At 42.7% G+C, this 27,841-nt stretch overlaps 2 protein-coding genes across 15 annotated transcripts in view; one reads left to right on the top strand and one right to left on the bottom strand.

The window, feature by feature from the left end:
- Nucleotides 1-18,820, bottom strand: part of CTNND1 (catenin delta 1) — a 52,929-nt gene extending 34,109 nt beyond the window's left edge. For 10 of the 13 annotated variants that reach the window (XM_077863324.1, XM_077863331.1, XM_077863332.1 and 7 more), the window contains exon 1: nucleotides 12,339-12,621. The gene's annotated coding sequence lies outside the window, so the exon portion shown is untranslated. Of the gene's footprint in view, nucleotides 1-11,415; nucleotides 11,439-12,338; nucleotides 12,622-18,633 lie in introns of those variants that run through there. The other 3 variants (XM_077863325.1, XM_077863336.1, XM_077863326.1) reach the window with 2 other exon arrangements.
- Nucleotides 18,821-19,684: 864 nt separating this feature from the next.
- Nucleotides 19,685-27,766, top strand: BTBD18 (BTB domain containing 18). Of its 2 annotated transcripts, none has more exons than XM_077863337.1 (5): nucleotides 19,685-20,078; nucleotides 20,250-20,363; nucleotides 20,494-20,611; nucleotides 21,235-21,399; nucleotides 25,050-27,766. In XM_077863337.1, the coding sequence occupies exons 4-5, from the start codon at nucleotides 21,276-21,278 to the stop codon at nucleotides 27,110-27,112; spliced, it is 2,187 nt and encodes a 728-aa protein (XP_077719463.1). In that variant the 5' UTR covers nucleotides 19,685-20,078; nucleotides 20,250-20,363; nucleotides 20,494-20,611; nucleotides 21,235-21,275; the 3' UTR covers nucleotides 27,113-27,766. The 2 variants fall into 2 exon arrangements, with proteins under 2 accessions (XP_077719463.1, XP_077719464.1); XM_077863338.1 differs by having other exon boundaries at nucleotides 20,494-20,646.
- The last annotated feature ends 75 nt before the right edge of the window (nucleotides 27,767-27,841 follow it).

The following is a 27,841-nucleotide window of genomic DNA, read 5'->3' as shown; positions in this document are numbered from 1 at the left end:
TCAAATGTCAGGGAATACAGGGGAAGTATAAGGTTCAATGTAAAGTAATGGCTGGGAGACTGAGAGGCATCCTGGACTGCAACAGCCAAACCCAGCACAGGGCTCTCACACAAGGGCAAGGAGACAAGAGCCCACAGAGCACCCGTCTCCAGGTTTCAAAAGAGGAAAGAAGGGAACGTAGATGTTTCCACACTTGAACAATGATGGTAACCTGATTCCCAAGGCATGATGAGTAGCTAGTGAAAAGTATTAACATGATCAGGCCCTCCCCCACCCATATTAGAAGTTGGCCAGAGCTAGCCAAGGAGGAAGGGAAGGAAGCCAGCACTTCCTTTTCAGACAGGAAGTAACATTGGCCCTTCCTGTCGAGTTTTAAACAAATTGTCCAGCTGAGTTTCAATGAGAACATCCTCTCCCAAATCTGTTCCACAATTTCAAAATGGAGAAGGGAAGTGGAGATATCGTCTGAGTTTCCCTCCCTCATAAGACGAAGTCCTCCATACCATACTAAGTGCTGGGCATACCCTCCATCAGGCAGTGAGATCTGTAATTCCTACATGATACAGGCTACAGAGGTAGACAACTTCAAATTCCCACCACATCTACTACTATGAACTATTCTTCTCTATTTTTTTTTTTTAGATTTTTTAAAAATTTTTATTTAAAATTTAAAAGACAGAGAGGCAGACACAAGCAGAAGGAGCAGGCTCTACGGGAGCCCGATGGGGGACTCAATCCTAGGACCCCAGGATCACGCCCTGAGCTGAAAGCAGATGCTCAACCACTGTGCCACCCAAGCGTCCCTCTTTTCTACTTTTATTTTTTTTAAGATTTTATTTATTTATTCATGGGAGACACACACACACACACACACACACACAGACAGAGAGAGAGAGACAGAAGCAATCTCCATGCAGGGAGCCTGACCTGGGACTCGATCCCAGGTCTCCAGGATCAGGCCCTGGGCTGAAGGTGGCGCTAAACCGCTGAGCCACCGGGGCTGCCCTCTTTTCTACTTTTAATACTAATTTAAATAACCACCCACCTGAGGAATCACATAGATATGTGGCTTAACTCAAATGTTCAGGTTTCATCATCCTCAGATCTGGGTGATCAGAATCACCTGGAAAGCTTTTTAAAAAAATAGAATCTCTTGGGGCGCTTGGCTGGCTGTCTGGGGAGCGAGTGACTCTTGATCTTGGGGTCATGAGTTCAAGCTTCACATTGGGTATAGAGATTACTTAAATAATTAAATTTTATAAAAGAATTAAAAATACAATAAAAAATACAATCTCCCAAAGCTACCTCCTCATCCCCCATACCTCAATTTCTAAACGGAATGTCTGGGAATTCATGCTTTTAAAAGCTCTCAAAGTGTTGGGAACCACTGTACTAGCCTATCCCTAGTACAGTGGTTATCTGACCAGCACACTCCTCTAGCAGGAAGGACACTGGTTATCAAATACTATGTTGGGCCTATTACTGTCCATCAGACAGCTCAGATCATTATTGCAGGCTGGATTAGAGCTCTTGGAAAGCACAGATTTATATATATGGGTGGCCGGAATGACACAGTCCTAAATTCTATACTCTAGACTCAGAACCTAAAAGAATTATCTCATTTTTTTTGGAATCCTGAGCTGCTACATTGGAGAATATTCCTATTTACATTGCAGACTGGACAACCCTGATTATTTTTAAAACAACTTAGTTCAACTGTCCTCCAAAAAAACAAAGAACTGTGCTAACATTTTTAAAGACTCATTCCATATCTCATCCCAAAAGAAGTCCAAAATCCAAATCTAACATTCACAACCGTAGATAATTCTAAGCCAGTTGACAATACTGATTCAAGGGTTACATCTGACACTTATTCAAGCAAAAGTCACTTTAACTTCTGGTTTGAGTAAGAGTAAGTAGCAAAATGTTTTTAAAAGAGCCATAAAGAGAAATATTTCCACAAGAAGCATGTCTCACTGAAGATTTTGAAAAGAAGAATGCCACTGAAAAACATACTTTCAAGACGACTACAAACATGGTGTGCCTGGGTGGCTCAGCCAGTTAAGCACCTGACTCTTGGTTTCAGTTCAGGTCATGATCTCTGAGTTGTGGGCTCCAGCCCTGTATGGGGCTCTGCTCTCAGTGGGGAGTCAGCTTGAGATTCTTTCTCTCTCCCTCTGCCCTTCCCCATTCATGTGTTCATGAGCATGCTGGCTCACTCTCTTTCTCAAATAAATAAATCTTAAAAAAAAAAAAAAAAAGGCAACTGCAAACATCTGTGAATGTTGAAGTAATACACATCAACCAGTTATTTAAAGCAACTTCAAAATTAGGGGAATCTGTGATCGCCTAGAGTATTTCCTATGCAAGATGACACAGTTGACCAAAGGAGAAGAGGATGGTAAGGAAATAAATGTTTCCTGATTGAGGTCATCTCCCAAGGATGATATTAAGTAACAGGATGACAGCTAGATAGGTATAATTAAGGAGAAGGACAGAGGGTAACAAGGTCAAGTTGCAGAGCTAAACTCCAAACAACAGAGAGAAAGGGAGAACAGATTCTTTCACTGAAGGACAGGACTAGTTAAACCAGATTATCTTGAGAGGGAAAGTTAAGAATGGGTGATTCAAGACACAAATACTCTGGAAATCGACTACCCTTTTACTTTCCCATATGTAGTTACCATAGAATATCAATCCCATATGTAGTTACCATAGAATATCAATCACTAAATAGTTGGTGGTTATTCCTCAATCCCACCAAAGTCAACCAGGCCAAGTGGCTCAGTATATTCTTTAATAACCTTCAATGCTTAAACATACATATGGAAAGGGAAAATAGTGCAAAACAGAAATCCATTATGGTGACCTATAACATGGCCCCTGAAGCCATTAAACACCAATGATTAGGGCTTTTGGGAAGCAGGAGCTTCTTGGTCAAATGAGCAAAAGGGAAAGCAACAGATAAGTGGGATAGGCATATTTGATAAACCAAAGCAACAAATGTACTCAAAAGGAAACTGTACCAGATCTAGGCTGTCACTTCTTCTATTCATAGAACATTGACTATGTAGGTAAAGAAGGTAGAGAACTATATTTCTCTAGGGAAGAAATTTTTTTATCTCACTTCCCAAACACATACATATTCTTAGTTACCCTACTATTATATTCTCCAAGACAAGGGTCATCAACCTATGCAGAATCCACTACTCTGCAAATTATGTGCTGACTATACTCACACACAACTCCTGCAATGGGACAAAGATGGAGGCTGGATCAGGTACTGCCTCAGCTCTTTACAGAGAACACACAAAAAATCATTAACAGCCGTTGTCTCTGGGGTCTGAAGTGAGGAGACGACACTTTTTTGCCTGTACATGATGAGGTCCCATGTTAAATTATCCCCTCTTCTCCCCAACACATATCCATTGAACCTCTCTGAGTAGGTCTATGTCTGTGTCTCCCCCTATCTCTCTTGCTCACTGGTAACAGAGAGGCTGTCCCCAACTACTCTCTATATTTTTAAGAACTTCATTCCTACCCCTGTACTACTTAGTCACCACTCTAAGTGTTCTGCTTTTTTTTTCCCAGTAGTATCACAAACTCTGGTGTACTATGCATTTACTTATTTATTCTCCATCTCTTCCAACTAAAATATAAACCCTGTGAGATCTACCTGGTGGTATACGGTTATATTGCAGTGAGTGGCATACAGCAGGCTCTCAAATTTATTTTTTTTTAAGATTTTTTTTTTTTTTTTTTAATTCATAGAGACAGAGAGAGAGGCAGAGACAAAGGCAGAGGGAGAAGCAGGCATCATACAGAGAGCCTGACGTGACCCTCTCCAGGGTCTCCAGGATCACGCCCTGGGCTGCAGGCGGTGCTAAACCACTGCACCACCGGGGCTGCCCTCAAATTTCTTTTAAATGAATGAAGATGTTTCACTTTTCCAATGAAAACAAAGTTAAATCTTAGAAAAATAAGTCAACTTTGTTCATTTTTCTTTCTATACTTTTTTTTTTTGCACACAAAGGTTTATTCATTACATCTTGTTAGAAGATTTAAAAGATATTCTTCTATTGTTACAACTAAATATTTGGAGTAAAGAAATCCTGCCCCTCCCCTGCAAAAAAAGTTTCTAGCTATAAAGTTCTATACCAAGAGAGTGACATACACATGCAAAAAAATTCACCCTTTAATCTTTTTTTGATTTTTAATTTTTAAAGTAATCTCCACACCCACCATAGGGCTCAAACCTACAACCCCAAGATCAAGAACCACATGCTCCACCCACTGAGCCAGGCAGGCACCCTGACACTTCACTTTCAATTAATATGTTAGGTTATATATGTCTTCTGAGCCTTATGGATGGTTGCAAAACAGATATTTTTACATATATATTAAGAGCTCACGTAAGGTAGTAAGATAACAGAATGGGGCAAAGAAAGAATGGTGTCGTATTTTCTTAAAATAGCCTAAGGCGGCAATTTTTAGAAATAAAAATAGGAAAGAGTAGAAAGATTCTTAACTTACTGCTGGGAGCCCTCTTTCTGAAAGACCTGTGATGATAATTATAGAAATGTACTTAATGATATCTTTCATTTCCATTTAATGTAACTTTCTATACTTTTTTCCTAATTGTGATCTTAGACCCATCTGCTGGGGTCTCCTGTAGCCTGACCTTCAGCAGGGTACACATTCAAATGGCTAACTCTGCCCTGGTTTACTAAGTAGTCAATGGACAGCAGAACAGCAGAGAGGTTACAAAACTTCCTCCATTCCAACACAGAAACACAGTGGAAACAAATCAGATTGGCACCAATTTCTCCTTTAAAACAGACTACTCTATTTTAAAGGTGTGCTGAATATACACCAGCCACTTTGTTTCAATGAGATTCACTTCACTTGCAAAGAAATGGAAACTGTGGGTGCTTTGATGAAAGTATTGAAAAGTTGACCTAGTTTCTATTACAATGTCTTATGTCCTCAACCATCAGAATATATTTTGGTTTCTTAAAATATAAGCTCCCTAAAACAAAAATCTTTTCATGCCACAAAGCAATCTCTCAATGTGCTACTACATTCCAATACAGAACAATGCAGGAAGCATACACACAAAACTGGTAATTTACTCTTGGAAAAGTACATTTCTTTTGCCCTACTGTCCAGTGAACCAAAATGAGTAATTGATTGGTATATGTGCATGAAATCTGAAAATCAAAGATAAAAAATAATCTGAATTACTAGAAGAGATCTTCTTGAATCACAATTTATCTTAATCTGGATCTAACTGAAATAAAGCACAAGCAGTATCCTAATACTTGTACCTTTAGCACATAAGTACAATTTATTCTATGATAAGAACCAGAAACTTCTTTCTTATGAAGTGTTAGCAAGGCAAAGCAATGCCCATGAAGACCACCAATCTCAAAAGAAAAGACAGGGGACACCATAAATCAGGAAAGCAAACAAAAAGGAGAAAATGTAGAAACAGCAGTAGACAGGAATGCGGGTTTAAAAAAAAAAAAAAAAAAACGTAAAGAGCTGGGTGGGGAGTTGTGTTGGAAGGCTACGGAGTGCCAAACAGAAATTAGTTTAAATACTATTCAGAACACCAGTTTCATGGGTCGGTATGACGAGAAGGAAAACCTTCAGCTAACAGAAACCTTGAAGTTTCCAGGCAAGGCTGCATCTAACACATACACATTTCCCCAGGCCACAGTTTGCCTTTTCCACATACAAGAGCAAATCTCTTTCTTAGAAGCACACTTCTCATAGGAAGCAAAATTTCTACACGCCCCAGTTTTACAAATGTCCATTGGGTTGAAAATAGAGAATGGTGTTTCCTGAACATAAAAGAGGGAAGTTTATTTCAAGAAAAGGGATAGTAAAAGCCTGCCTTCATTTCTATGTAGTTTCCTGTACAACCATTCATAGCTGAATATTATCCTACAAAATCCTGGTTGGACAACACTTCAAGGTAAAGAATCTGGTCCAAAGTCAAAAACAATAAGGCCAAACAAAGCTTTCCCAGTCCATTCTCTGCAAAATTAAATAAAGTTTACCCTTGGATGCTACAGCTCTGTCTCTTGTAGATAGAAAACATGAGAGAAACCTTTTCAGTGGCTTTTTCTCTAAAGTCTCCAAGTCTCTGAAGAAATTACTGTAAGATATTCAAGTTTTGCCACCTGTTTCTCTTCCCCCACTGATGCCTCACTGTACTTTATTAAAAGTTATCCATCGGGGCGCCTGGGTGACTCAGTTGGTTAAGCATCTGCCTTCAGTTCAGGTCATGATCCTGGGGTCCTAGGATCCAGGTCCCAAAGCTGTCCCCTGCTCAGCAGAGAGCCTGCTTCTCCCTCTCCATTTGCCACTGCCCCTGCTTGTACACACGCACTCTGTCAAATAAACTAAAATCTTTAAAAATTTAAAAAAAAAAAAGTTATCCATCCCTATATTTTGGACAGCTCTGCCCAAATAACTCCCCAAACTTGCCTATGCTTAGACACTTTTTTCCCCCATTAAAAAAAAAGTTAGCTTGGGGCATCTGGTTGGCTCAGTTGGTAGAGCATGCAAGATCTCGGGGCTTTCAGTTCAAGCCCCACTTTGGATATAAAGATTACTTAAAAATAAAATCTTAGGGACACCTGGATGGCTTAGCAGTTGAGCTCTGCTTTCCGCTCAAGGCGTGATTCTGGAGTTCAGGGATGGAGTCCCATATCAGGCTCCCTCAGGGGAGCCTGCTTCTCCCTCTGCCTAGGTCTCTGCCTCTCTCTTTCTCTCCCATGAATAAATAAAATCTTTAAAAAATATAAAATGAAATAAAATTTTAGGGGCACCTAGGTGGGTGCTGCCAGTTAAGCATCCAACTCTTGGTTTCAGCTCAGGTTGTGATCTGAGGGTCCTGAGATGGAGCCCCACACTGGGCTTCCTGCTCAATGAGAAGTCTTTTTAAGACACCCTCTCCCTCTGCGCCTCCCTGCCACACACACTCTCTCTCTCTAATAAATACATTTTTAAAAATAAAAATTAAAAAATTAAAAAAAAAAGTTAGATTACTCATCCAGGAAGCCCATTTATTCCCTAATATAAACATCTGTATCACAGAATATAAGGTTTTAAGAGAACTTAAAAGGGCATTTAGTCCAACAGACAAATGATATTTGAACTCATTTAAAGCATCCATCCTAACAGCAAAAATTTACAAGGCATTATCATAAGCACCATTCTGTAAATTTTACATATATTAAATCACTTAAGCATCACAACAGTTCTATGAGATGGATAAATACTGCCCTCATTTTACCAATAGAAACCAAGGCATAGAGTGGTCAAACAGTTTGCCCAATGTTATATGCTAGTAGGTGGCAGAGCAAGAGTTGAACCTGAGTAGACTAACCCAGGGATCCATGCTCTTAACCACTATGCTACCCTGCCTCTCCATATCTGTGGAATTCTTAGACTGGAAATTCTCTTTTCAGTCAGCATATTAATAAAAATCAGAATAATAGCACATTTGCAGCAAAAGGTTAACTACTGATATCTGGGTGACTAAAGGATACACAGGAGTTCTTGTGCTATTCTTGGAAATCTCTAGGTTTGAAGTTTTTCTCAAAATTAAAAATTTGAAATTTCTTTTATCATCATATAATGGGATATCTTTTATAAAAGTAATGACCAAATTACCTGTTGGCCAGCAAAGGCGGCTTTAAGAAGACAATCCTTATAATGTTCCCACTAAATGCCTGATCTGAATTGCCCACAAAACTTCAGTCAGACTGCAGGACTCACTGGAGAGGAAATGGACCTAAAAGTGGGGGGGAACACTGTCCCTGAGCCACAACACTAAATGTGGGCTCCATTGTCAATGCTCAATATTTAATAACAAATAACACGTAATTCCAAATAGAAAAGGGGGCACATTTCCTCCCAAAAATACATTATACTATATAACCAAATACAAATCTATCCATACCCTTGTTTTCCCCTTATTAGTGCTAACCATAATATCAGTTCTTCCCTCCTCGCTAGGTCTCTGCCAGGCTGTATCAATGCTCTCCACTGGAAACCTTGCAGACAGCTGCACTTAGGCAGAGCGATCCCTATTTCAGCTTTTCGTGGCATCTGAATCCTTGTGGAATGGAAGAGAACATGAAATCACATACTGATAACCTACACATCATTCCGTTAGGCAAGTTCCTGGTTACTATGGTTCTAAATTACCATGAAAATTAACTTGGGGACGCCTGGGTGGCTCAGTGGTTTAGCACCTGCCTTTGGCTCAGGGCATGATCTTGGGATCGAGTCCCGCATCGGGCTCCCTGGACCCAGAATCGAGTCCCACATCGGGCTCCCTCAATCCGGGATCAAGTCCTGCATTGGGCTCCCTGTGAGGAGCCTGCTTCTCCCTCTGCCTTTGTCTCTGCCTCTCTCTCTGTGTTCTCATGAATAAATAAATCTTTAAAGAAAGGAAAGAAAGAAAATTAATTTGGGTTCTTAAATTCATAAACTTCCCAATACACTTGGTGAACAAAATCTCCTGAAGTTTCAAGCCAGAAGCACCGATTAAAAAAACAAACAAACAAACCAAAAAAAGCAATGATATCCAAACATATTTCTTTGGAATACTGATGCTCAAAACTACCATCTCAAGTTTTTTATGTTTTTATTTACTAGTATAAAAACCATTCATTTCCAACATGTCTGACAGCAATACTTCGCTGCTGCTGCCCTAGTAAATTCTAGGTAAGCAGGGCCTCTCCCCTAGACAACGGCTATACTTAAGGTTTGAGTGGTTGAAGTTAACAGTTGCCTAGATTATGAAATATTAGGACCCTTACCTTTTATACTGTTCTTTGGACAGTTTGCCCAGAAAATATAATTTTTTTAAGTAAAATTTTAAACCTTCAATTATTTCCAGAAACCTTACTTAAAAATGAGAGAAAGGTCGAAACTTCATTCTACAGAAGTTTCTAAATCATACTGTGATTTCATTAATCTAGTTTGTATTGCTTCCTATCTCAACTTCCTTTCAGCCTTCCCCACAAAAGTCCCTCAGTGATTCCCATCAAGTGCCTTATTTAACCAAGGCTTACTGACACCTAGGTATATACCAGACACTGATAAGTGCTAAGAGGACACAGAAGTTAACATAGCATCTACACTTAAACAGCTCACAGTCTAGAAATAGAGACAAAAATAAGTAGACAATTTTAACACAGTGCAATAAATATTATTTGGGCTACTGTTACAAGCCTCTCCCTGCAAGTTGGCAAGATCATTCCAAACCACATGCTTGACAATCGTCTGAAGAAGAAATTTCACTGATAATCAAAGTTGGAGGCATTTCCGGTAAGCTTAAGATATCAGGACAGCAGCGATGAGCATATGGGAAGATCCCTGTTTTAAAGACACATAATATCCATTCTAACATATTCAGCTCCCTATGGGATTTATGGAAAATGGATTTCTTACATATATTATCCCAACATGCAGGGGGTTGGAAATCTAAGTGGGGACTGGCCCTCTGCAAAATTAAACACTCCTGCCTCTAGCAAGCGCTCATTTTAGTTCTAGTTCTTGTTTCTGTTCTCTCTGGAGAACGGTAGTATATTAGTGGTTAAGTCCATGGACTTTGTAGTTAGTCAGACGAGGATTTAATCCTGGCCTTGGCCATTTACAGGCAGTGAGATTTTCAGCAAACCTCAGCTTCTCTGAGGCTCACATTCCTTTAAAAAAAAAAAAAAAAACAGTTGTGGGAAATTAAGTAAATAGTTCATGCAAAATGCTTAGCATGCAGTAAAAAAAACAACAAGGGGGTGGTGGGGAGAGAGGGCTGGAAGTAACAGGGGACCATCACGTACTAAAATAGAAAGCAATAAATTATACAGAGCTAATCATTTTGTTATTCCAATTGAATAGTGATCTATGCTTAATTTATTTGCATCCATCCTGTCTCACCCATCCCTAGAGAGCAACTACCTCATAAACCTAAGGCTGAATTGCAATTACTCGGAGGTTTTTTTTTTAAAAAAAAAAACGTCTCCAATAGTCTCAATTTTTATACTGAGAGAACATACCTAGTCCCTGTGACTCTCCATAATTTGGAACCCTAAGAAAGGCACTAGAACTCTAACCACCCAAAAGAGACACCCACCTGGAATACACAGACGGTACCTTAGTCATATAACAAAGAAACCAACAGAATATAGGAGTCAAACAAAAAAAGAAAAATCTGTACAACTCATACTTGTCATTGTTTACCCCAAAACCAAAATGAGGAGCAAAACAAAACAAAAAAGATTTACTTATTTGCACCCCTTATATTTCCTGAAAGAACTAGTAGAGGTGAGGTAAAAGACAGATCTTCCATCTTATCAACCAAAAGGCTCTATAGTACACACCAGTCAAAACAAAGCCTCAGTCGTGGAAATAGTCCTGGACGCTAGTTACTAGGATGCTCACTGCAGCTACACAAAGCCCAGTATTTAAAGCTGGACCCAAATCACCATCACCCAGTCATCCAGAACCTATTTTCAAACTGCCTTTGTACTCCTTCTTCGGATTCCCTCATCCCTCCCCCTAAAGGTTGAGTAGGAAACCGACACTCTGGCAGCAACATGACCAACCCTTCAAAGATCCACCAAGAAACCTCCCCTAGGATGGAGTCAAGGCAGAGAAAATGTTGGAAAGAAAATTTGGAAAATATTAAATGAGAGCTACAACCCGACAGATTGTACACATTGTGTCTTTTCTTTTTAACTGCACTTGCTATAATTATGAGATCCAGACATCAAAATTTTACTGTAGCCCTCACATAGATTATATTAAAAGAAGGAACAAAGTTGTTTCCTCTGAAGCCACAACCTCACAAGGATGAAATCATCTTTCAAGAAATACTCTCATTCTGGAAAAGAAATTCAAGGAAGTGTTGTGGTCTAAAAGCGGGGCGGGGCGGGGGGGGGCATAAAACCAGAGGATTATTAAAGATACATACCAGTTTCAAGCTAAAGAGCAGCTTATCTATTAAGGCCCATCTTGTTACAATCAGGGCAATATCTATTCCAACTATAATTTTCAGACCAAATTTCAGCACATTTTTTAAAGAGAGAAAGAAGGGAACACTCAGTTTTCAGATACTGATGAGTTGGCTATATAATTATCTACAAACAGTACTTTTGCAAGAATGTATTTTGCAAAAACAAAATCAGAACAAATCTTAAGATTAAATATGTGAAAGCAGGCATGGGCCTTCAGCTCTTACAGATTTCTGATTTCACGGCAAATTAGCCAAACAAAAAAACTCACCTCCAAGAAACAACTTTCAGTTGGTTTAAAAATAAGAATTCCTGTTATGCTTTCTCAAATGCATTCTAAACACTCAAGTTTGCTTTGAGTATTTTCTCTTAGCCTCACCTGATTTAATCCACGGCCCTTTCAGAGGGCACAAAGCTGAAAATATTTCCAGGTGCGCTGCCACTTTATTCAGGTGAACTGAAAAAGCATGTTTAGAATTTCCTTATCCCTTGAAGCACAGAAACCAAACGTTACGGTACTTGCAAACTAAACCTACAACACCTCCACAAATCTCTGCCGTCATAGGTAGTCTTAGGAAGGAAGGAATAGCTGTTTGGTTAACATGGATCCATTCGTTTTCTTTTATAAAGCGAAGCAGGGAGGCTACCTCTAGCAGAAGGAGGCTCCCACCCACCGCACCTGGAAAAGTAAAAGAGGGATCCACCCAGGAACAGCAGGGCTGAAACTGATCTGGGCCGTTCAAACTCTCTGAGGGGAAAAAAAACACCATTTAAAGCTGCACAGCTCACTGCAACTTTCCACTTCCACAAATCTAATGATAACGGGGGGTTAAAAAAAAGTTTTGAAGCATATGAAGAGCCATCTGTATAACCATCTTCTGACCCGGACAAATTCCTTTCCCAACTCACACGCAACATGCCACAAAAACGAACTTTTGGTTTGGGCTCTGAAAATAGAAGTTTGTTAGCTTAACACCAGAAAAAATATAAAATCAGAGAACACACCAAAATGTAAATTTACATGTAAATGTAAATTTGCTCTCACCCCTTTGAATCTATTCATCTCCCTATGTTAGAGAGACCTAGAAGTTTGTTACTGGGTCTTGAATACTTTTTAAGATAATAAAATACCCAAATTCCCCAAAGTAAGTAGAAAGAAAAAATAATTGCTTAAAAGTCACCCGTCAGCAGAGCAGATTTTCTCGTTTTTAACTTCCCTCTGGTTACCGTAAGGCAAAAATTCGACTTGGCTTCTCCTCCTTTACCCGTCTGTACCACATTTTTTTTAAAAAAGGCACACACCTCAAATGTGGACTTCTAAAAATCAGTCCTTTAAGAAAGAAACCCAAGGCTTCGTCAATGTGCTGAGAAAGACAAATCCAGCAAGGTACTTGATTTTTCGCCACCTCTTCCTCCTTTCAGGATCTTTCCTGCTCTTCTTTCTCTCTCTCTCCCTCTCTCTCAGTATCTCTCTCTCTCTCTCTCTCTCTCTTTTTTTTTTTTTTTCTCTCAGATCCAACACCTAAAATGGAAGTTGCACCCAGCCAAAGGCTAGGGAGCCTGGGTGGTGACAAACTGATCTAGCAGCCCTACCCCCTCGCTTTCCTAAGTGATGTCAGCCCCTGAGAACTTCCAATAGGAACCAGGCATAAATCAGGGAGCTGATTTTATCCAATAGGAAACTTTATTATAGGAAATTAAAAAAAATAAAAAAGGAGAGAGGAGGAGAGAAAGAGACAGGGGGAAGTTTTATATATATATTTATATTTAAAGTGGAGACTACACAATCTCGGAGGAATTGCTGCAGAGCTCGGGGTGGGGGGGGGGGCAAAAGAACAAGGGATTTTTAGGATGGCACGCCTAAGCTTCAGTTCTCTTTGATGGTGGGGTTCTTGCTCTCTCTCTCCCCTCCTTTCCCGGTAGGGAAATAAGAGAAGAGGTGATTTTATTTGCCTGCTCTATGGTGTGTTGCTTTTAACCCCAAAGCATTTTCCCAAAAGAAGATAGGAAGAAAAGGAGAGAAAAATCCTAGAAATAGGACTTCTATGTATTGATTGGGTTGGTAGGAATAACTCAGGTAAACTATCGATTTCATTGTTTTGGTTTAAGTGCATTAGAGCCAATGAGAAAAAATAAATACCTGGACTTAACAGTTTTTAGTGTCTATACTTTAGAAGGAGGCTGAAGCCATGGGGTGTTGAGGAAAATCACTGCCTTCACATTTGATCCCAAATCAAAATAATGTGGTTTGAGGGGGAAAATAAATGGAATTCAATAAGCAAGCAATATATATATTTAGAGATAACATCATGTGTAAGAAAAAACAAGTCTCATGTTAGGAAAATTTGGTTTCTTTGTGCACTTCAGCTCAAGATGATCCAGTTCATAATTCTCTTTTTTACATTTAACCCAAGTAAAGGATTATAGGTGTTCTTCTCCTGAGTTAAGAATTATCCTTATTTTCTCACACTGTTATGCCATGAAGGACAGAGATGGGTTTTTTTGTTTGTTTGTTTTTGTTTTTTACAGGCTTGACAAAGGCTAGTAATTTCTGGTCATTCAGCAGTTACTAAACAAAGATGATAATGATAAATTGAAAATTTCCTTTTTCTTTCTCACCAAAAAAATCTAAATTCTATCCGGTACAATGCTGCAAAATGAATCTTCATAAAGTTTTCATAATCTAGAATAATGATTAAGAGCACAGGTTCTGCAGTCAGTCTGCCTGGCTTCAAATCTTCCTCCTCTGCAAGGACACTTAAGTAAAGGTATTACTATGTGACCTTAGACAAATTATATAACCTCTCTGAGTCTCTGTTTCCTTAATGGTAAAATGGGGATAATGACTATATTCCTCTCACAGAACTTTTTGGACAATTAAATTACACATGAAGTTCTTAAAACAATGTACAGCACTTGGCTAGAAACTCACTAAGAATGAGTTACTATTACTTCTATGTACCCTGCCCCCAAACTTTCAGTGGCTCACCAATGCCCCATAATAACAAACAATGGCGGAGCATCTATCATGTAAAAGGCACTTTGTGCTCATTATCTCTAACTTCTAAAATAACATCATGGAGGTATTACTACTACCATTTCACAAATGAGGAAATCGAGGCTCAACAAAGTGAAGAAACTTGCCTGAGATCATCTGGCTAAAATGTGAACCCCTCATGGATCTGACTCCAAAGCCCAAGCTTCTTCTATCACCTTACATTGTTGTGGCCAGGATAAAAGCCAAGTTCCTCATTAGCTTTCAAGGTGCTACATTTATTCATTTAATACATTAAAGTCACACTTACTAACCATAATCTGACCTTTCCTTATCTAAACTAGAATTCCACTCCTCCTCAGCATGATGAGCCCTTCTAATCAGGCTGATCCAGTCATTATGCACCTCTTCATACTCTGTCTACAGGCTCACAGACCCTCATATTGGTTTTATGTGGCCAAAAAAAGGACTTCTCTCAAAAAGGCATCACAGCACTTGTTTGATGGGCTTTAAACAAACTAGACTGGGAAATGAATACATTTAACAGAGAAATGAACAATCTAGGAATCTTCTCCTACTATCTTATCACACCTTCTACCTCTACTTTCCATCTAATATTCCTGTCCTCGAGGCATAGCATGTTCGAAAGCCAAAGATAATTGCCAAAGGAAAACAACCAGCACAAGAAATGTTTGGGGAGGGATCCCTGGGTGGGTCAGCGGTTTGACCCCTGCCTTCCGCCCAGGGCGTGATCCTGGGGTCCCGGGATCGAGTCCCGCGTCAGGCTCCCGACATGGAGCCTGCTTCTCCCTCTGCCTGTGTCTCTGCCTCTCTCTCTCTCTCTCTCTCTCTCTCATGAATAAATAAATAAAATCTTTAGGAAAAAAAAAAAAGAAATGTTTGGGGAAAAAAAAAGCAGAAAGAAATGTCTGTTGATCCATCAATTCTTTGAGCCACATTTAAGAATATTATCTTCTAGAGATAAATTGGTCTTCTTTCTTTCACATCATCTCTAAAAACTTGCAAGTATTTTGCCTTCCTTTTGTATGTGCTTTCCTGTCTCCCTCACCAGAAGATAAGCTCCATGAAGACATGAATGGTATCTTTCTAGATCATGGTGTATCCCCAGAGCTCAGCCTAATGTCTCACATTTAGCAACAGATGGATGAGTGAATGAAGTCTCTTGGCTTACTAGTTATGTAATCCTGGGTAAGTCATTTATATTAATGAATTTTAAATAAAGTTATATGCAAATCAAAAAAGATAACTCAGGGAGCACCTGGCTGGCTCAGTTGGTAGAGCATTTGACTCTTAATCTCAGGGTCGTGAGTTCAAGCCCCACATTGGGTGTAGAGCCTACTTTAAAAAAGGGGGGGGGGGAACACCTGGGTGGCTCAGTAGTTGAGCGTCTGCCTTTGGCTCAGGTCAGGTCATGATCCTGGGCTCCGGGGATCGAGTCTCACATCAGGCTCCCCACAAGAAACCTGCTTCTCCCTCTGCCTCTCTCTCTCTCTCTCTGTGTCTCTCATGAATAAATTAATAAAATCTTAAAAAAAAAAAAAAAAAAAGAAAAAAAAACTCAGTGGTGAAAAAGTTGTTAAAATTTAAGTCTATCTGAAACAGCTCTCTCCAAATAAAGCATCACAAAGATTAACACTCAGTAAGGGGAAAAATTTTTTATACTCAGGTGACCAAAAGTAAAAAGATAGGTTCCACTTGGGTTATTTTGAGCACCTACAGTGAACCAGGTCCTCTTCTAGATGTCAAATATAATAAGTAGACAAGTTCCCTGCTCTCAGAAAGCTTACATTCTAGTGGAGGGAGAGAGATTAATAAATAAGATGTCAAATGAGGGACGCCTGGGTGGCTCGCGGTTTGGCGCCACCTTCAGCCCAGGGTGTGATCCTGGAGACCTGGGATCAAGTCCCACGTTGGGCCCCCTGCGTGGAGCCTGCTTCTCCCTCTGCCTATGTCTCTGCCTTTCTCTCTGTGTGTCTCTCATGAATAAATAATATCTTAAAAAAATAAAAAAGATGTCAGATGGAACACTAAGCAGAGATTTAAAATGGACTGATGAGAATGACTTGTGGCTTGTGCTACATTGGATGTCAAGGACAAACTCTCCAGAGACTTTGGCATTTAAGTTGAAATATGAATGGGAAGAAGCAGCCAACATAGGAATATAGGAGCAATGGTAACTACTAATGCCAAAGCCCCCAAGTGTGAGGCTGAAACTTGTGGGATCCAGCACAGTATCAAAATGAGGGAGGGAATGGTAGAAATATGAAGAATTCCACAGGTTAGAGATTTGATTAAACTATTCTCAGGTAGAAGGAAGTCTGTGAGTGTTTTCAACAGCAGAGTGACATGATCTAACTCAGATTTTGAAAAGATCTTAGATGACAAATGGATAAAAGAGGGCGCAAGGGTGAAAGCAAGGAAATTAGTTTGAAGGTCAAGTTGCAGTAATATGGAGTTAACTACAGTAGTAGCAGTAAAAATAGAGAGAAGTCAACAGATTAAGGATATGTTTAGAGATATAAGGTGGGGGAGAGAGAGAGGCAGAGACACAGGCAGAGGGAGAAGCAGGCCCCATGCCAGGAGCCCGATGTGGGACTCGATCCTGGCTCTCCAGGATCAATCACACCCTGGGCTGAAGGCAGCACTAAACCGCTGAGCCACCCAAGGATCCCCAATAAGGTGTTTTTTTATTTCAAGGTGGGTTTTTTTTCTTTCCTGTTTTTTTTTTTTTTTTTTAAGATTTATTTATTCGTAAGAGACACACAGAGAGAGAGAGAGAGAGAGAGGCAGAGACATGGGCAGAGGGAGAAGCAGGCTCCCTGCGGGGAGCCCAATGGGGACCCCATCCCAGGACCTCAGAATCATGACCTGAGCCAAAGACAGACCCTGAACCACCAAGCCACCCAGGCGTCCCTTCTTTGATTTTGTTTTGTTTTTCACAAACGGAATGAATGTTACATTCAGTGCTCAGTTTTCAACTCTCAAACTTTATCTCCCCTCCAACATCCATCACATGCTTAACATACAAAGATATGATAAAATAGTAAAAAATTGGGGAAGAGTTGGGAAATAATATTGAATTCAAAAAAAGAAAAAAAAGAAATATTAAAAATAAAGTAATAAAATAAAAATAAAAGAAATATTAAAAATATCATGTAGGGCTGAGTGCTGTGCTGTCTCCACTCCTAAAATAGCCAAAACCATAAATGCCAAGGAGAAGAAACGGGGGAAAAAAAAAAATCAACTCCAAAAAGCACTGGCTATCCATACAAAGGAAGACAAAATATTTTTACTCGTTTCTACCCTCTGGTGGCTACACATTACCATCGAATGTTGTCATTTTTAAAGCCCTTGGTAGGATGGCCATTTATCTTCCCCTTTAGAAATTCCACTATCACAAGATTTATCTAAATGGTGTTGAATTAAAAAAAAAAAAAAAAGAAAAGGGGAGCACCTGGGTGGCTCAGATGGTCAAGCACCTGCCTTCAGCTCAGGTCATGATCTCCAGGTCCTGGGATCAAGCCCCACATCCGGCTCCCTGTTCAGCAGGGAGTCTGCTTCTCCCTCTCCCTCTCTATCTCCTCCTGCTTGTGCTCTCTGTCATTCTCTCAAATGAATAAATTAAAAATCTTAAAGAAAAGAAAAGAAGAAAAGAAAGAAAAGAAAAGAAAAAAAGAAAAAAAGAAAAGAAAGAAAAGAAAAGAAAGAAAAGAAAAGAAAAAAAAGAAAAGAAAAGAAAAGAAAAGAAAAGAAAAGAAAAGAAAAGAAAAGAAAAGAAAAGAAAAGAAGGGTCTCTGGGTGGCTCAGGGTGTGATTCCAGGATCCGACACTGAGTTCCGCATCGGGCTCCCTGTGAGGAACCTGCTTCTCCCTCTGCCTGTGTCTCTGCCTCTCTCTCTCTCTGTGTCTCTCATGAATAAATAAATAAAAGCTTTTTAAAAAAAGAAAGAATGAATGAAAGAAAGAAACCAAGAAGTGAGTCCTCTCTATTTCTTGAAAATTAATATAATCCTAATAACAATAAATTCATGGGGGGGATATAATATTTCTATTTTTCTTATGACAGATGCCATAAACACTGCTCTGCCTTTTTTTTTTTTGCTTGCGTGTGTCCTCCTTCTGCTTTTACGTCCTTTCACAAACTGCTTCCCCTTCAAAACATTAACTGCAGCCGAAAATGTCTTCTGCTCCTTGATCTTTTTTCCACGTTGAGAACAGAAGCCTAGAAAATTATTACCTGACTTGGAAATGCACCCCGCCTCCCATATTTAAGTCAACCTTCTCAAATTCTTTAAAAATAATTTATTACAGCGACGCCTGGGTGGCTGAGCGGTTGAGCGTCTGCCTTAGGCTCAGGTCGTGATCCGGGGGTCCTGGGATCGAGTCCCACATTGGGGTCCCCGCAGGGAGCCTGCTCCTCCCTCTGCCTGTGCCTCTGCCCCTCTCTGGATGTCGCTCATGAATAAATAAAATATCTTAAAAACATAGTTAATTGTAGTATCATCGACATACCCCTCAAAGCCTCTTGGAAAAGACGTTAGATACCAACAGAGACCTATTTGAGCGCATTGCACTGCTCACCTCAGCACTCTGGTCCGTTCTGTGCAGGTTCCCCTTCTCCCGAGCATCTTCGGTTCTGCCTCCCGTTGGCCTCAGTGGCAGCTGCCCCGCTTTAGTTCACCGCACTCCATCCCCGGTGGCTTTGGCCTTGACCATCTTCGTCTAGAGAGCCGTGGCGGGGCATCTCACGGGAGCCAGGCCCCAGGTCCTAACACATACAACGGGTAAGAACCAATGTCCGGGTTCATTGTCATGTCATGTGGGCTGACATTCTCTCTAAATGTTTAATCCTGAAATCACTTACTTTTTTTTTTTTTTTTTTTTTTTTTTTTTACCTCACCCCTGAAAATAGTTGTTTCCAGTCAGGAAGTGCACTAACTAGATCATCCCTGGAAGGACACCGGAGGCCGTTCCGCACGGGAAGTACTGCAACCCCCTCGGTCACGCCCGGTCTCGGAGATTTAGGGGGGACTGGAATCTCTGAAATGCCTACACCCAGGCACTAACCCCAAGGCCTCGCTGGCGAACATCCGTAGCCTGAGGAGCTTTCGAGAGCGGAGAGGCCCGACCGAGGCGCAAGGGGAGCCCCCCGGGGAGCCTGGAGCGCTCTCACAGGCCAGGGCCACTTACTGGCAGCCTCCTCAAAGGGAAGGCAGTGGTGTCCTGCAGCCGCCCGGGAGCCCGCCCTACGGGGGCATCCTCGCCCGCTTCTCACCGGGGTTTCGTCGGGCGCCGAGGGAGAGGGCGGCCCCGGGAGGACCCGTCCGGGCAGGCCCGCCCGCCCGCCTACCTCTCGCAGCCCGTCTTAGCGCGGCCTTCAAGTCGCTCGAGACTTAGCCTCCCGCCCAAAGTGCTGCGGCCCCTGTGATTGGCCGTCCGACGAGCCTTCGGCCAATGGGGATGACGTGTTCGGGCAGACGTCAGCAGGGGGGCTGGGGGAGGAGGAAGGACGTCGGGCCCCGCGACGCGCCGTGCGCGAGGACGGCGGCGCGAGCTGTGTGGCGCGGGCCGCGTGGCCTCAGGCCCTCGCTGTCACCGCCTCCCGGTGCAGGCGGCTGGCGGGGCCCGCGGCGGTACGAGGGCGCCAGGGGGTGGCTGCAAAGCCCGTGCGGCCTCGGCTGGTGGTGCCCGCGAGCCCTGAATTCGGGCCTCCGGGGTCCCCACGCTCCATTCCCAGAAACCTTCGCGCCGAGAGGTCTCTCTTGAAAGGAGTTGGGCCGGGGCGCCCGGAGCGTGCGGGACGGGACGCCCAGCATTGCAGGGCCTGCCCTGAAGCCCAGCTTTCTCCGCCAGCCCCGATTCCTCGGCTCTGGACGGGGAGACCCTCAGGCCGTTGGCCCACCTGCGCTGCTTTGCTAAACCTCCCCGCGCGAGGCTGGGCTTGGGGAGGAAGCAAGGCAGGCTGGGCAGAGGACCCAAGCACCGAGAGGTCGCCAGGCGCAGCTCCGACTGCACAGCTCGTCCAGGTCGGGTCTCGGGGCCAGGCCGGCTGCTGGTGGGTTGGGAAGCTTCCCCGGAGCCTATGTGTGGGGCCTCGCGAGAGCCATCCTCTGCCCCCACCCCCCCTTCTCTGGCTGAAATTGGAATTGAGCCTACCCTTTCTTCATTAACCTTTCCATTCTCTTCTTTCCTGATAGTTTGACGGGAGCTGTTCAGATCCTCGGTGCCACCTGACAGAAAACTGCATGTCAGGAAAGGAACAGCAGCTGTGCGGGGAGTGTGGGGGTTTCAGTGCAAAAGCTGGAAACACAGTAAGCCTGAATTCAGAATATGTGGCTTGTATCAGGAAGGGTAGAGTGCCCAACTATCCCCGCTCCGTCGTTAGCCAGGTCGTGAACCAGTGTGACCAACCTAAAGGCCAAATCGTTTGCTAATTTCCAGGCTGCACTAGGCTCACTTTGGTCAAGAACATCTGAAGCAAGAGTGGCAGCGTCCTTATTTCTGAGAGACTTTCCCACCCGGTCCTGCAGCTGTTTTCTCTACTGTGCACCCTCTGCTGGTTAGTGTGATAAGAGTGAGCTCAAAGAAAAGGAGGTGTGTACAACCTCCTAGAGAATTTTCTATTCAGTATTGTTTTCTTTAAAAGTGTGATATTGAGGATGGTACCTGTGGAACTCAGAAGTGTGTTGTTGCCCAGGGAGAGAATATGGGTTGTCAGCACTGTAGGCGTTGAGTTTCAGTGGGAACGTGAATGAAGGAGGTGTAAGGGTAACAATAGCTACCGCTTTAGAAGTGGTAGTTATTATATGCCAGGCACTTCTAGTGCTAAGCAGTTTTACCTGCATTGACTCACTTAATCTTTAAAACAGCCCTACCAGGTAAGTACTGTTATCATTACTATTTCATAGGTGAGAAAAGCGAGACTCAGAAAAGATAGGTCATTTGCCTGAAATTATACAGCTAAGCTAATAGCAGAGCAGAGATTCAAATCTACACTTGCTTCTGAGCTCCCACATGGAACAACTATGATGTTCTTTCTTGAGAGACCCTTGGCATACTTTCTGGACTTAGGTAACTCACCTTGTGGCTATTCTCTGATCTCACAAGATTTTCCTATCATTTCAAAGACGAAAAACAAATTAGGTACAGTAATTCTTCTGAAATATACTTTCTCATCCACAGGAATCTGATCTGTGAAAACCTAGAAGGTTTCAGAGACTAACATGTGCTCTCCTGCAAGTTCCAAAATCCTATACAGGAACCCCCGGTTTCTCCGGTTAGCTTTTCTGCAGCTTCATCACCAGCAACAGACTGGTGTGTTCTGTGATGTCCTTCTGCAGGCAGAAGGTAAGACACAATTGAAAAGTCACTATAGAATACTCACTATAGAATAAGATAAAATGAGTTCAGGGCCAGGGAGTAGAGGACAAAACCAGGAAAATGTATTATCCCCCTTGAGCACTTTAAGTTATTCGGTAGAGAGCTGTTTGTTTCTAGGATAGTTGCTGTTTCCAAGAGTGAAAATGAGACTGCTCTTTTTCTCTTAAAAACTGGAAATAGGGGATCCCTGGGTAGCTCAGCGGTTTAGCGCCCGCCTTTGGCCCAGGGCGTGATCCTGGAGTCCTGGGATCGAGTCCCGCGTCGGGCTCCCGTCATGGAGCCTGCTTCTCCCTCCTCCTGTGTCTCTGCCTCTCTCTCTCTCTCTCTCTCTCTATCATAAATAAATAAATATTTTTTTAAAAAATGGAAATAGGGGATCCCTGGGTGGCTCAGCAGTTTAGCACCTTTCTTTGGCCCAGGGCGTGATCCTGGAGTCCTGGGATTGAGTTCCGCATCGGGCTCCCTGTGTGTAGCCTGCTTCTCCCTCTGCCTGTGTCTCTGCCTCTCTCTCTCTCTCTGTCTCTCATGAATAAATAAAATCTTTAAAAAAATGGAAATAACTGTAAAGTTTAGTAAGCGTAGAAATTCTGTAAAAGGTGGATAATAATAATACAACGGGATGATTGCGAAGATAGTTACCATACACCCAGCACTTAGAACAATGTTTTTAACATACTAAGCGCAATGTAAGTTTTAGACAATACAATTACATATTTTCCTTTTTTTATCTTGCCAAGCTATTGCTTAATTTTTCTTTTCTTCAAATTGATGGTTTTTGTTGTTTGTTGTTAGACCTAAAAATACATAGTTTATTTCCACCTCTTCCCTTTAAACTTGGAACGTTCAATCAATATAGAGTCTGGTATGTATTTTTGTTGTTGTTTTTTTAAGTAGGCTTCATGCCCACAGTGGAGCTCCATGCAGAGCTTGAACTCACCACCCTGAGATCAAGACCTGAGCTGAGATCAAGAGTTGGACCCCTAAATGACTGGGTCACCCAGGCGCCCTGAGCCTGGTATCATATAAAAAGCCCAAGACTAGGAGTCAGAGTTAGTCTTCGCTTTCTTTGGTACTTAGAAACTAAGTGACAAATGGGCAGGTCCCACTTCATCCCTCTAGAGCTCACTTTCTTCATTTATAAAAGATTATGACACCCAACATCTTATAGCACTCTACAGTTCGCAGAGTATGTACAGTATATAGCCTAGTGTCTTATTTGATTCTTACAACAGCTTTGTAAGATGATATATGGTTTTAGTTCTACAGATGAGTGAATTGAGGCTTAGAGAATTAAGTGACTTGCCTGTTGGTTCTATTAGTAGTAGAGAGTTGGGATTCATTCCTTAATTCAAAATAAGCAAACCAGAAAAAAAAAAAAAGATCAATTACCTGTTGTATATTAGAATGGTGTACTAGCATGGGCAGACAGCATGTATAAAGTACCTCCTTGTATAAAAATCATGGAAAGAGGAGACCTTGAGACAACCAGTGCATCCAAGTAACTACAGTATAATAACATTGCAGTAAGTAAAGGCCAATATAGAAGCTCAAGAGCGGGCACCTTCCCAGATGGGAGGAGGTTGGGGGATAAGGGTTAGGGTGATTTTCTTGGAGAAAATGACCTCTTAGCTCTCTGGAGGACAAACAGAAGTAGGAGGAAGTGGGGAAATATTTTTCCCAGGCAGAGAAAATACCATGTACAGAATTTTAGATATGACCAACGATTTGTGAGTGGTTCACTATGTCTAGAGGGCAGACTCTAAGAAGTGTATTGATGAGAGATATGGCTAGAGAAATTAGCAGTGTAAGGTCTGAAGTGTTATGCAAAGTAAGTCTTGTCCTCAGAACATTGAGAAATGTATTTGTGTGTGTATATATGTGTATTTTGTATATATACTTTTAAGATTTTTTATTGTAGGGGGGCCTAGGAGGCTCAGTCGGCTAAGCATCTGCCTTCACCGCCAGTCATGATCCCAGGGTCCTGGGATCGAGCCCTGCATTAGACTCCCTACTCAATGGGGAGCCTACTTCTCCCTCTCCACTCCCCCCTGCTTGTATACTCTATCTAAAATAAATGAAATCTTTAAAAAATATATTTATTTTAGAGACAGTCCGTGCATGCAGGGAGGAGCAGAGGGAGAGAATCTCAAGCAGACTCCCTGCTGAGCACGGAGCCTGACGCAGGACTCAGTCCCACGACCCTGAGATCGTGACTTGAGTCAAAACCAAGAGTCGGACACTCAATGGACTGAGCCACGCAAGCGCCCCAGGAAATGTATTTAAAGGTTTTAAGAAGGTCGTAAGTAGCACTTGGGCTGCATGAGAAGAATTATTGTTGAGCACAGATAGGCCATTTTGGAATCCAAAAAAGGGAATGGTGATGTAAAACTAAAGAATTGAGATTAGAGAAAAATGCTTTATAAACAAAAAATTTACAAAACTTGGGGCAGTTAAGGGCATAGGCTCTGTAGCCAAACTGGGTCCATATCCTCTCCCTGTGACTTGCTAACCATGTAATTGTGGTAGGTGTACTACTGTTACTTAGCTATGCCACAGTTTACTCATGTGTAATAACAGCTTCTTCACAGGATTGCAGTGAAGAGTAAATGAATGAATACTGGTAAAACCCTTGCATAGTACATTAGTACATCACATGGCATGCAATAAAGGACAAGAAATAGGGGGGGTTTGTTTTTTAAAGATTAACGTTTGAGGGTTGCCTCGCTGGCTCAGTCAGTTTAGCATGCAGCTGTTGATCTCAGGGTTTTGAGTTCGATCCCCACATTGGGTATAGAGATTATTTAAAAATAAAAATATTGACAAGATGACTTGTAGTTTCCAGGCTTGGGCAGGTGGGTAAAGTGGATACTTATTTTGAAGTAAGAAATGGGAGGTTTTGGGGTTAGGGAATGGAGTTCACTTTATAGAAAGGTTGATGCAGGCTGTGGCATGTTTAGTGTCTCAGGAAAGGTATCTGGGCAGAGATAGAACCTGGGAATCAACAGCAAGCCTTTGGGAATTAAGGCCATGAGACTGAGACTGACAGGAAGTGCCCATAAAGAAGGTGACTGAGGACAGATTATGCCTGGCACAGTGCTTAAGAGATGAGGAGAGAATTGAACCTTGATTGTCTACAGCCAAAGCTCATATTCTGTTACAAGCAGCTTCTATAAAAATTTTAAAACTCTCATGAGTCTAAAAAATTTTGAAACCATCCTTTGTGTCAAGCAGTGGGTATATATACCTCAGTGAGCAAGACAGATAGTCTCTGTCCTTGTAGAGCTTCACCTTAGTGAAAGCAGTAGTCACAATATAGATAGTGAAGTGCTCTGATAACTAGAGTCCTTCTCTCTGCCCAGGAGCACCTAACCTAGACTTGGGTGGGGTGGGGAAAGGCTTTCTGAAAGAAGTAATGTCTAAACTAGATTTCGAAGAATAAAAAGTGGGTTAGCTAATGACACAAGGTTCCAGGCAGACAGAAGGAACAAATTTCTCCTATTCGAACTTCCGTGAAGGAAAACAGAGAACGGGCAGCATATTTGGGAGGTGAAGACTCTGCTTAGCCAACGAACATGCCAGTTTGCATGAGATAACAAAGTGTTTGGATTTCCTTCCAGGTGAGGCAGTCCCAGCCCATTGCTGCATCCTGTCAGCCTGCAGTCCCTTCTTCACAGAGCGTCTGGAGCGGGAGAGGCCAGCTCAGGGTCGGAAGGTGGTGCTGGAGCTGGGGGGCTTGAAGATCAGGACACTGAGGAAGCTGGTGGACTTCTTATATACCTCAGAGATGGAAGTATCTCGAGAAGAAGCCCAGGATGTGCTTTCTGCTGCCCGTCAGCTCCGTGTATCTGAGCTAGAATCCCTTCAACTAGAGGGTGGGAAGTTGGTAAAGGCCCCCCAGGGCCGAAGACTGAACCGGGAGTGCTTACAGCCTCCAAGTGCTGCACCAATCTCTGCCAGGGTGGTGGCATCCAGCCGTCGACCTCGGACTCCACTCCCTGCGACCCAGACTCCTTGTCCTCTTGGGCCAGTGAGATTAAAGTCCTCGGGGAAGGAGGAGGGGCCCTTGGAGAAAAGCAACAGACAGAATGCAGAGAACTTGTCCGGCAATCTTCTGCTCAAGAAGAAGGCCAGAGCTTGCCCAATTCCACAAGAAAAGTGTTCTTCACCATCAGGCCACAGCCAGGGACCGAAAGAGAGTAAGAGTGACCCTGCTCTTGCTCCTACGGCACTTTCCCCACCCAGTATGTACCCTTCTGTGGATGAGCGGCTATTGCCCAGAAAGATCAGACTGAGTCGCTCAAAGCCATCTCCTGATATCTGTACATCTAAGCCTTCCAGCATGGTAAGCGGACCCAGCTCAGTACCCACAGTCCCTGGCCGGCGTCTTTGGCGGCAGAAGAGTATAAATAAAGTACCAGAAGACAAGGAGAAACCAGGGAGAGCTAGTCCTCTACAGAGCATCCCAAGCCCATCTGGTATTGGAAAGACAGGTGGGAGCAAGAAGAGGAGCCCTGAAGTCAGGGCACCTAACTCAGACTCTGCAGAAGAGGGGCAGGTTGGAAGAGTGAAGCTTCGGAAAATTGTCAATGGAACATGCTGGGAGGTGGTACAAGACCCTCCCCTCAAAAACTCTCAAGATAGCCCTCAGATCCCAGAATCTCAATACCCAGAAGAGCCTGCGAGTACTCAGCCATCCTCACTTAATGAGCTGGAAACATCATCTGCTAGGGTAGACCTGTGTCAGGACTCCCCCATGTGCCCTAGGCTACAAGACATTCTGTTATCTGCTAGCCACTCCCCAGACCACCCAGTGGTGAAATCCGAGTTTGGGTCCAGTCTAGAGCTGGTAGGGAAGGAACCTGGGCTGGATATTGACTGCCGAGAGCCCTATGCATTTGACACAGCCCTGCTGGGGCAGCCCTGCGAAGCTGAGGAGTACCGTATCACAAGTGCTGCTGCCACCAGTGAGCTGGAGGAGATCCTAGACTTCATGCTGTGTGGCTCAGACATTGAGCCACCCATAGGGTCTCTGGAAAGTCCTGAAGCCGAGGGCTGCAGGACCCCTAGCTATCACCTGACAGAAACAGGAAAGAACTGGATTGAAGGGGAGGAATGGTGTTTGCCAGACATGGAACTCTGGCCCAGGGAGCTCTCGGGATTGGAAAAAGAACCTGTTGATGAGAACAAAGAGCCAATTGAGCCCTTTGGCCCCCTTGTCATGCACTCTGAGAACAAAGAGCCCATCAAGTCCCTTAGCCCCCTTGTCTTACCCTCTGAGGTAAGTGAAGGGGAGGTACTTTCAGTAGGAGGCTCTTGGACTCCAGATCTGGAAATTACCAGCTCCCAACCACTGGATGGTCAGAGAGAGAAGCTTCACATGGACTCTCTTGACCTTCCCCAAAGGTCCTATGAGGATCTCTCACCTCCCTGTTCAAACTGGATGGACACTAGGTCAGAAGTGTCCCTAAGTATGGATGAGGTATTATATCCTGCTCCAGAAGCAGGCAAGGAGCTACTTGGCAACTCTGAATTGTTGGACCCACTTCCTGCCAGCTCCGAAGAGGAAGAGATTGATGTGGTGGACTGGACATTAGAGGGGAGGCTGGTGCCCACTGATATTCCCTCTGTGTGGCCCGACCCTTCCTCAGAGTCAGACACAGAGATAGACATATTAACGTAGAACAGGAGTACAGGTTAGGGGCAGTGGGAGGGTGGGAAATGTTTGCTAGCAAAGGTATAATGGCAGAGGCTGGTACATGCCCTGTCCTCTTAGCAAAAGAGGCAAGTGTACTGTAGTTCTCTATGTCCTTTCCTCTCCCCTCACCCCCAAGGCTTTGGGAGCCAAGCAAAACTAGTACCATGGGTACAAGATTATGAACTTGAACCATCTTATTTCTTTGTAATCTATTTTCCAGTTAGCGATAAACAAGTGAAATTATAAACTGTGTGGTCCCCAACTCTACCGGGTCATAAAATAACCAACACCAGGTCTTCTAAGTTATGAGGCATCTAGTCACTGCTAATTTAATAATAAATGAGAATACCCTCTGTGAAACAGAAAATGGGAAACAGTGCTGGGATGGAACAAGTGGGTAAAAGTAACAGAACGTTTTTGTATATCTAATGTGTGTGGCTTATTCAGTCCAGCATGGCAAGTCTAGCCAAATGTCTGTAGGGGCCAAAAAGACCACTTCATCATAACTTTCAAGAAGTGAGTTGAAAAAGACATGCTTTTTAGAAAATAGATTTCTACCCACCCCCCACCCCCCCAACAGTTCTGGCAAGTATTTCACATGATCTACCACAGACCCTAGGAACTCCAGGTTAATTTGTGACCTCAGAATATTAAAAACACAGGGGAGCCAATCCCACTAAGAGCTGGTTTTGTCCAACTCTTACCATAAGATTA

Source organism: Canis aureus, chromosome 21, assembly GCF_053574225.1.
Source record: "Canis aureus isolate CA01 chromosome 21, VMU_Caureus_v.1.0, whole genome shotgun sequence".
Classification (NCBI taxonomy): Eukaryota; Metazoa; Chordata; class Mammalia; order Carnivora; family Canidae; genus Canis; species Canis aureus.
The sequence above is the reverse complement of the archived record's forward strand: the minus strand, read 5'-3'. Positions and strand labels throughout refer to the sequence as shown.

Excerpts from the sequence above, each read along its gene's own strand:
- BTBD18 (XM_077863337.1), top strand. The coding sequence starts at position 21,276 with ATGTGCTCTCCTGCAAGTTCCAAAATCCTATACAGGAACCCCCGGTTT. Across the intron at positions 21,400-25,049 it reads TGTCCTTCTGCAGGCAGAAG|GTGAGGCAGTCCCAGCCCAT; the intron begins GTAAGACACAAT and ends ATTTCCTTCCAG.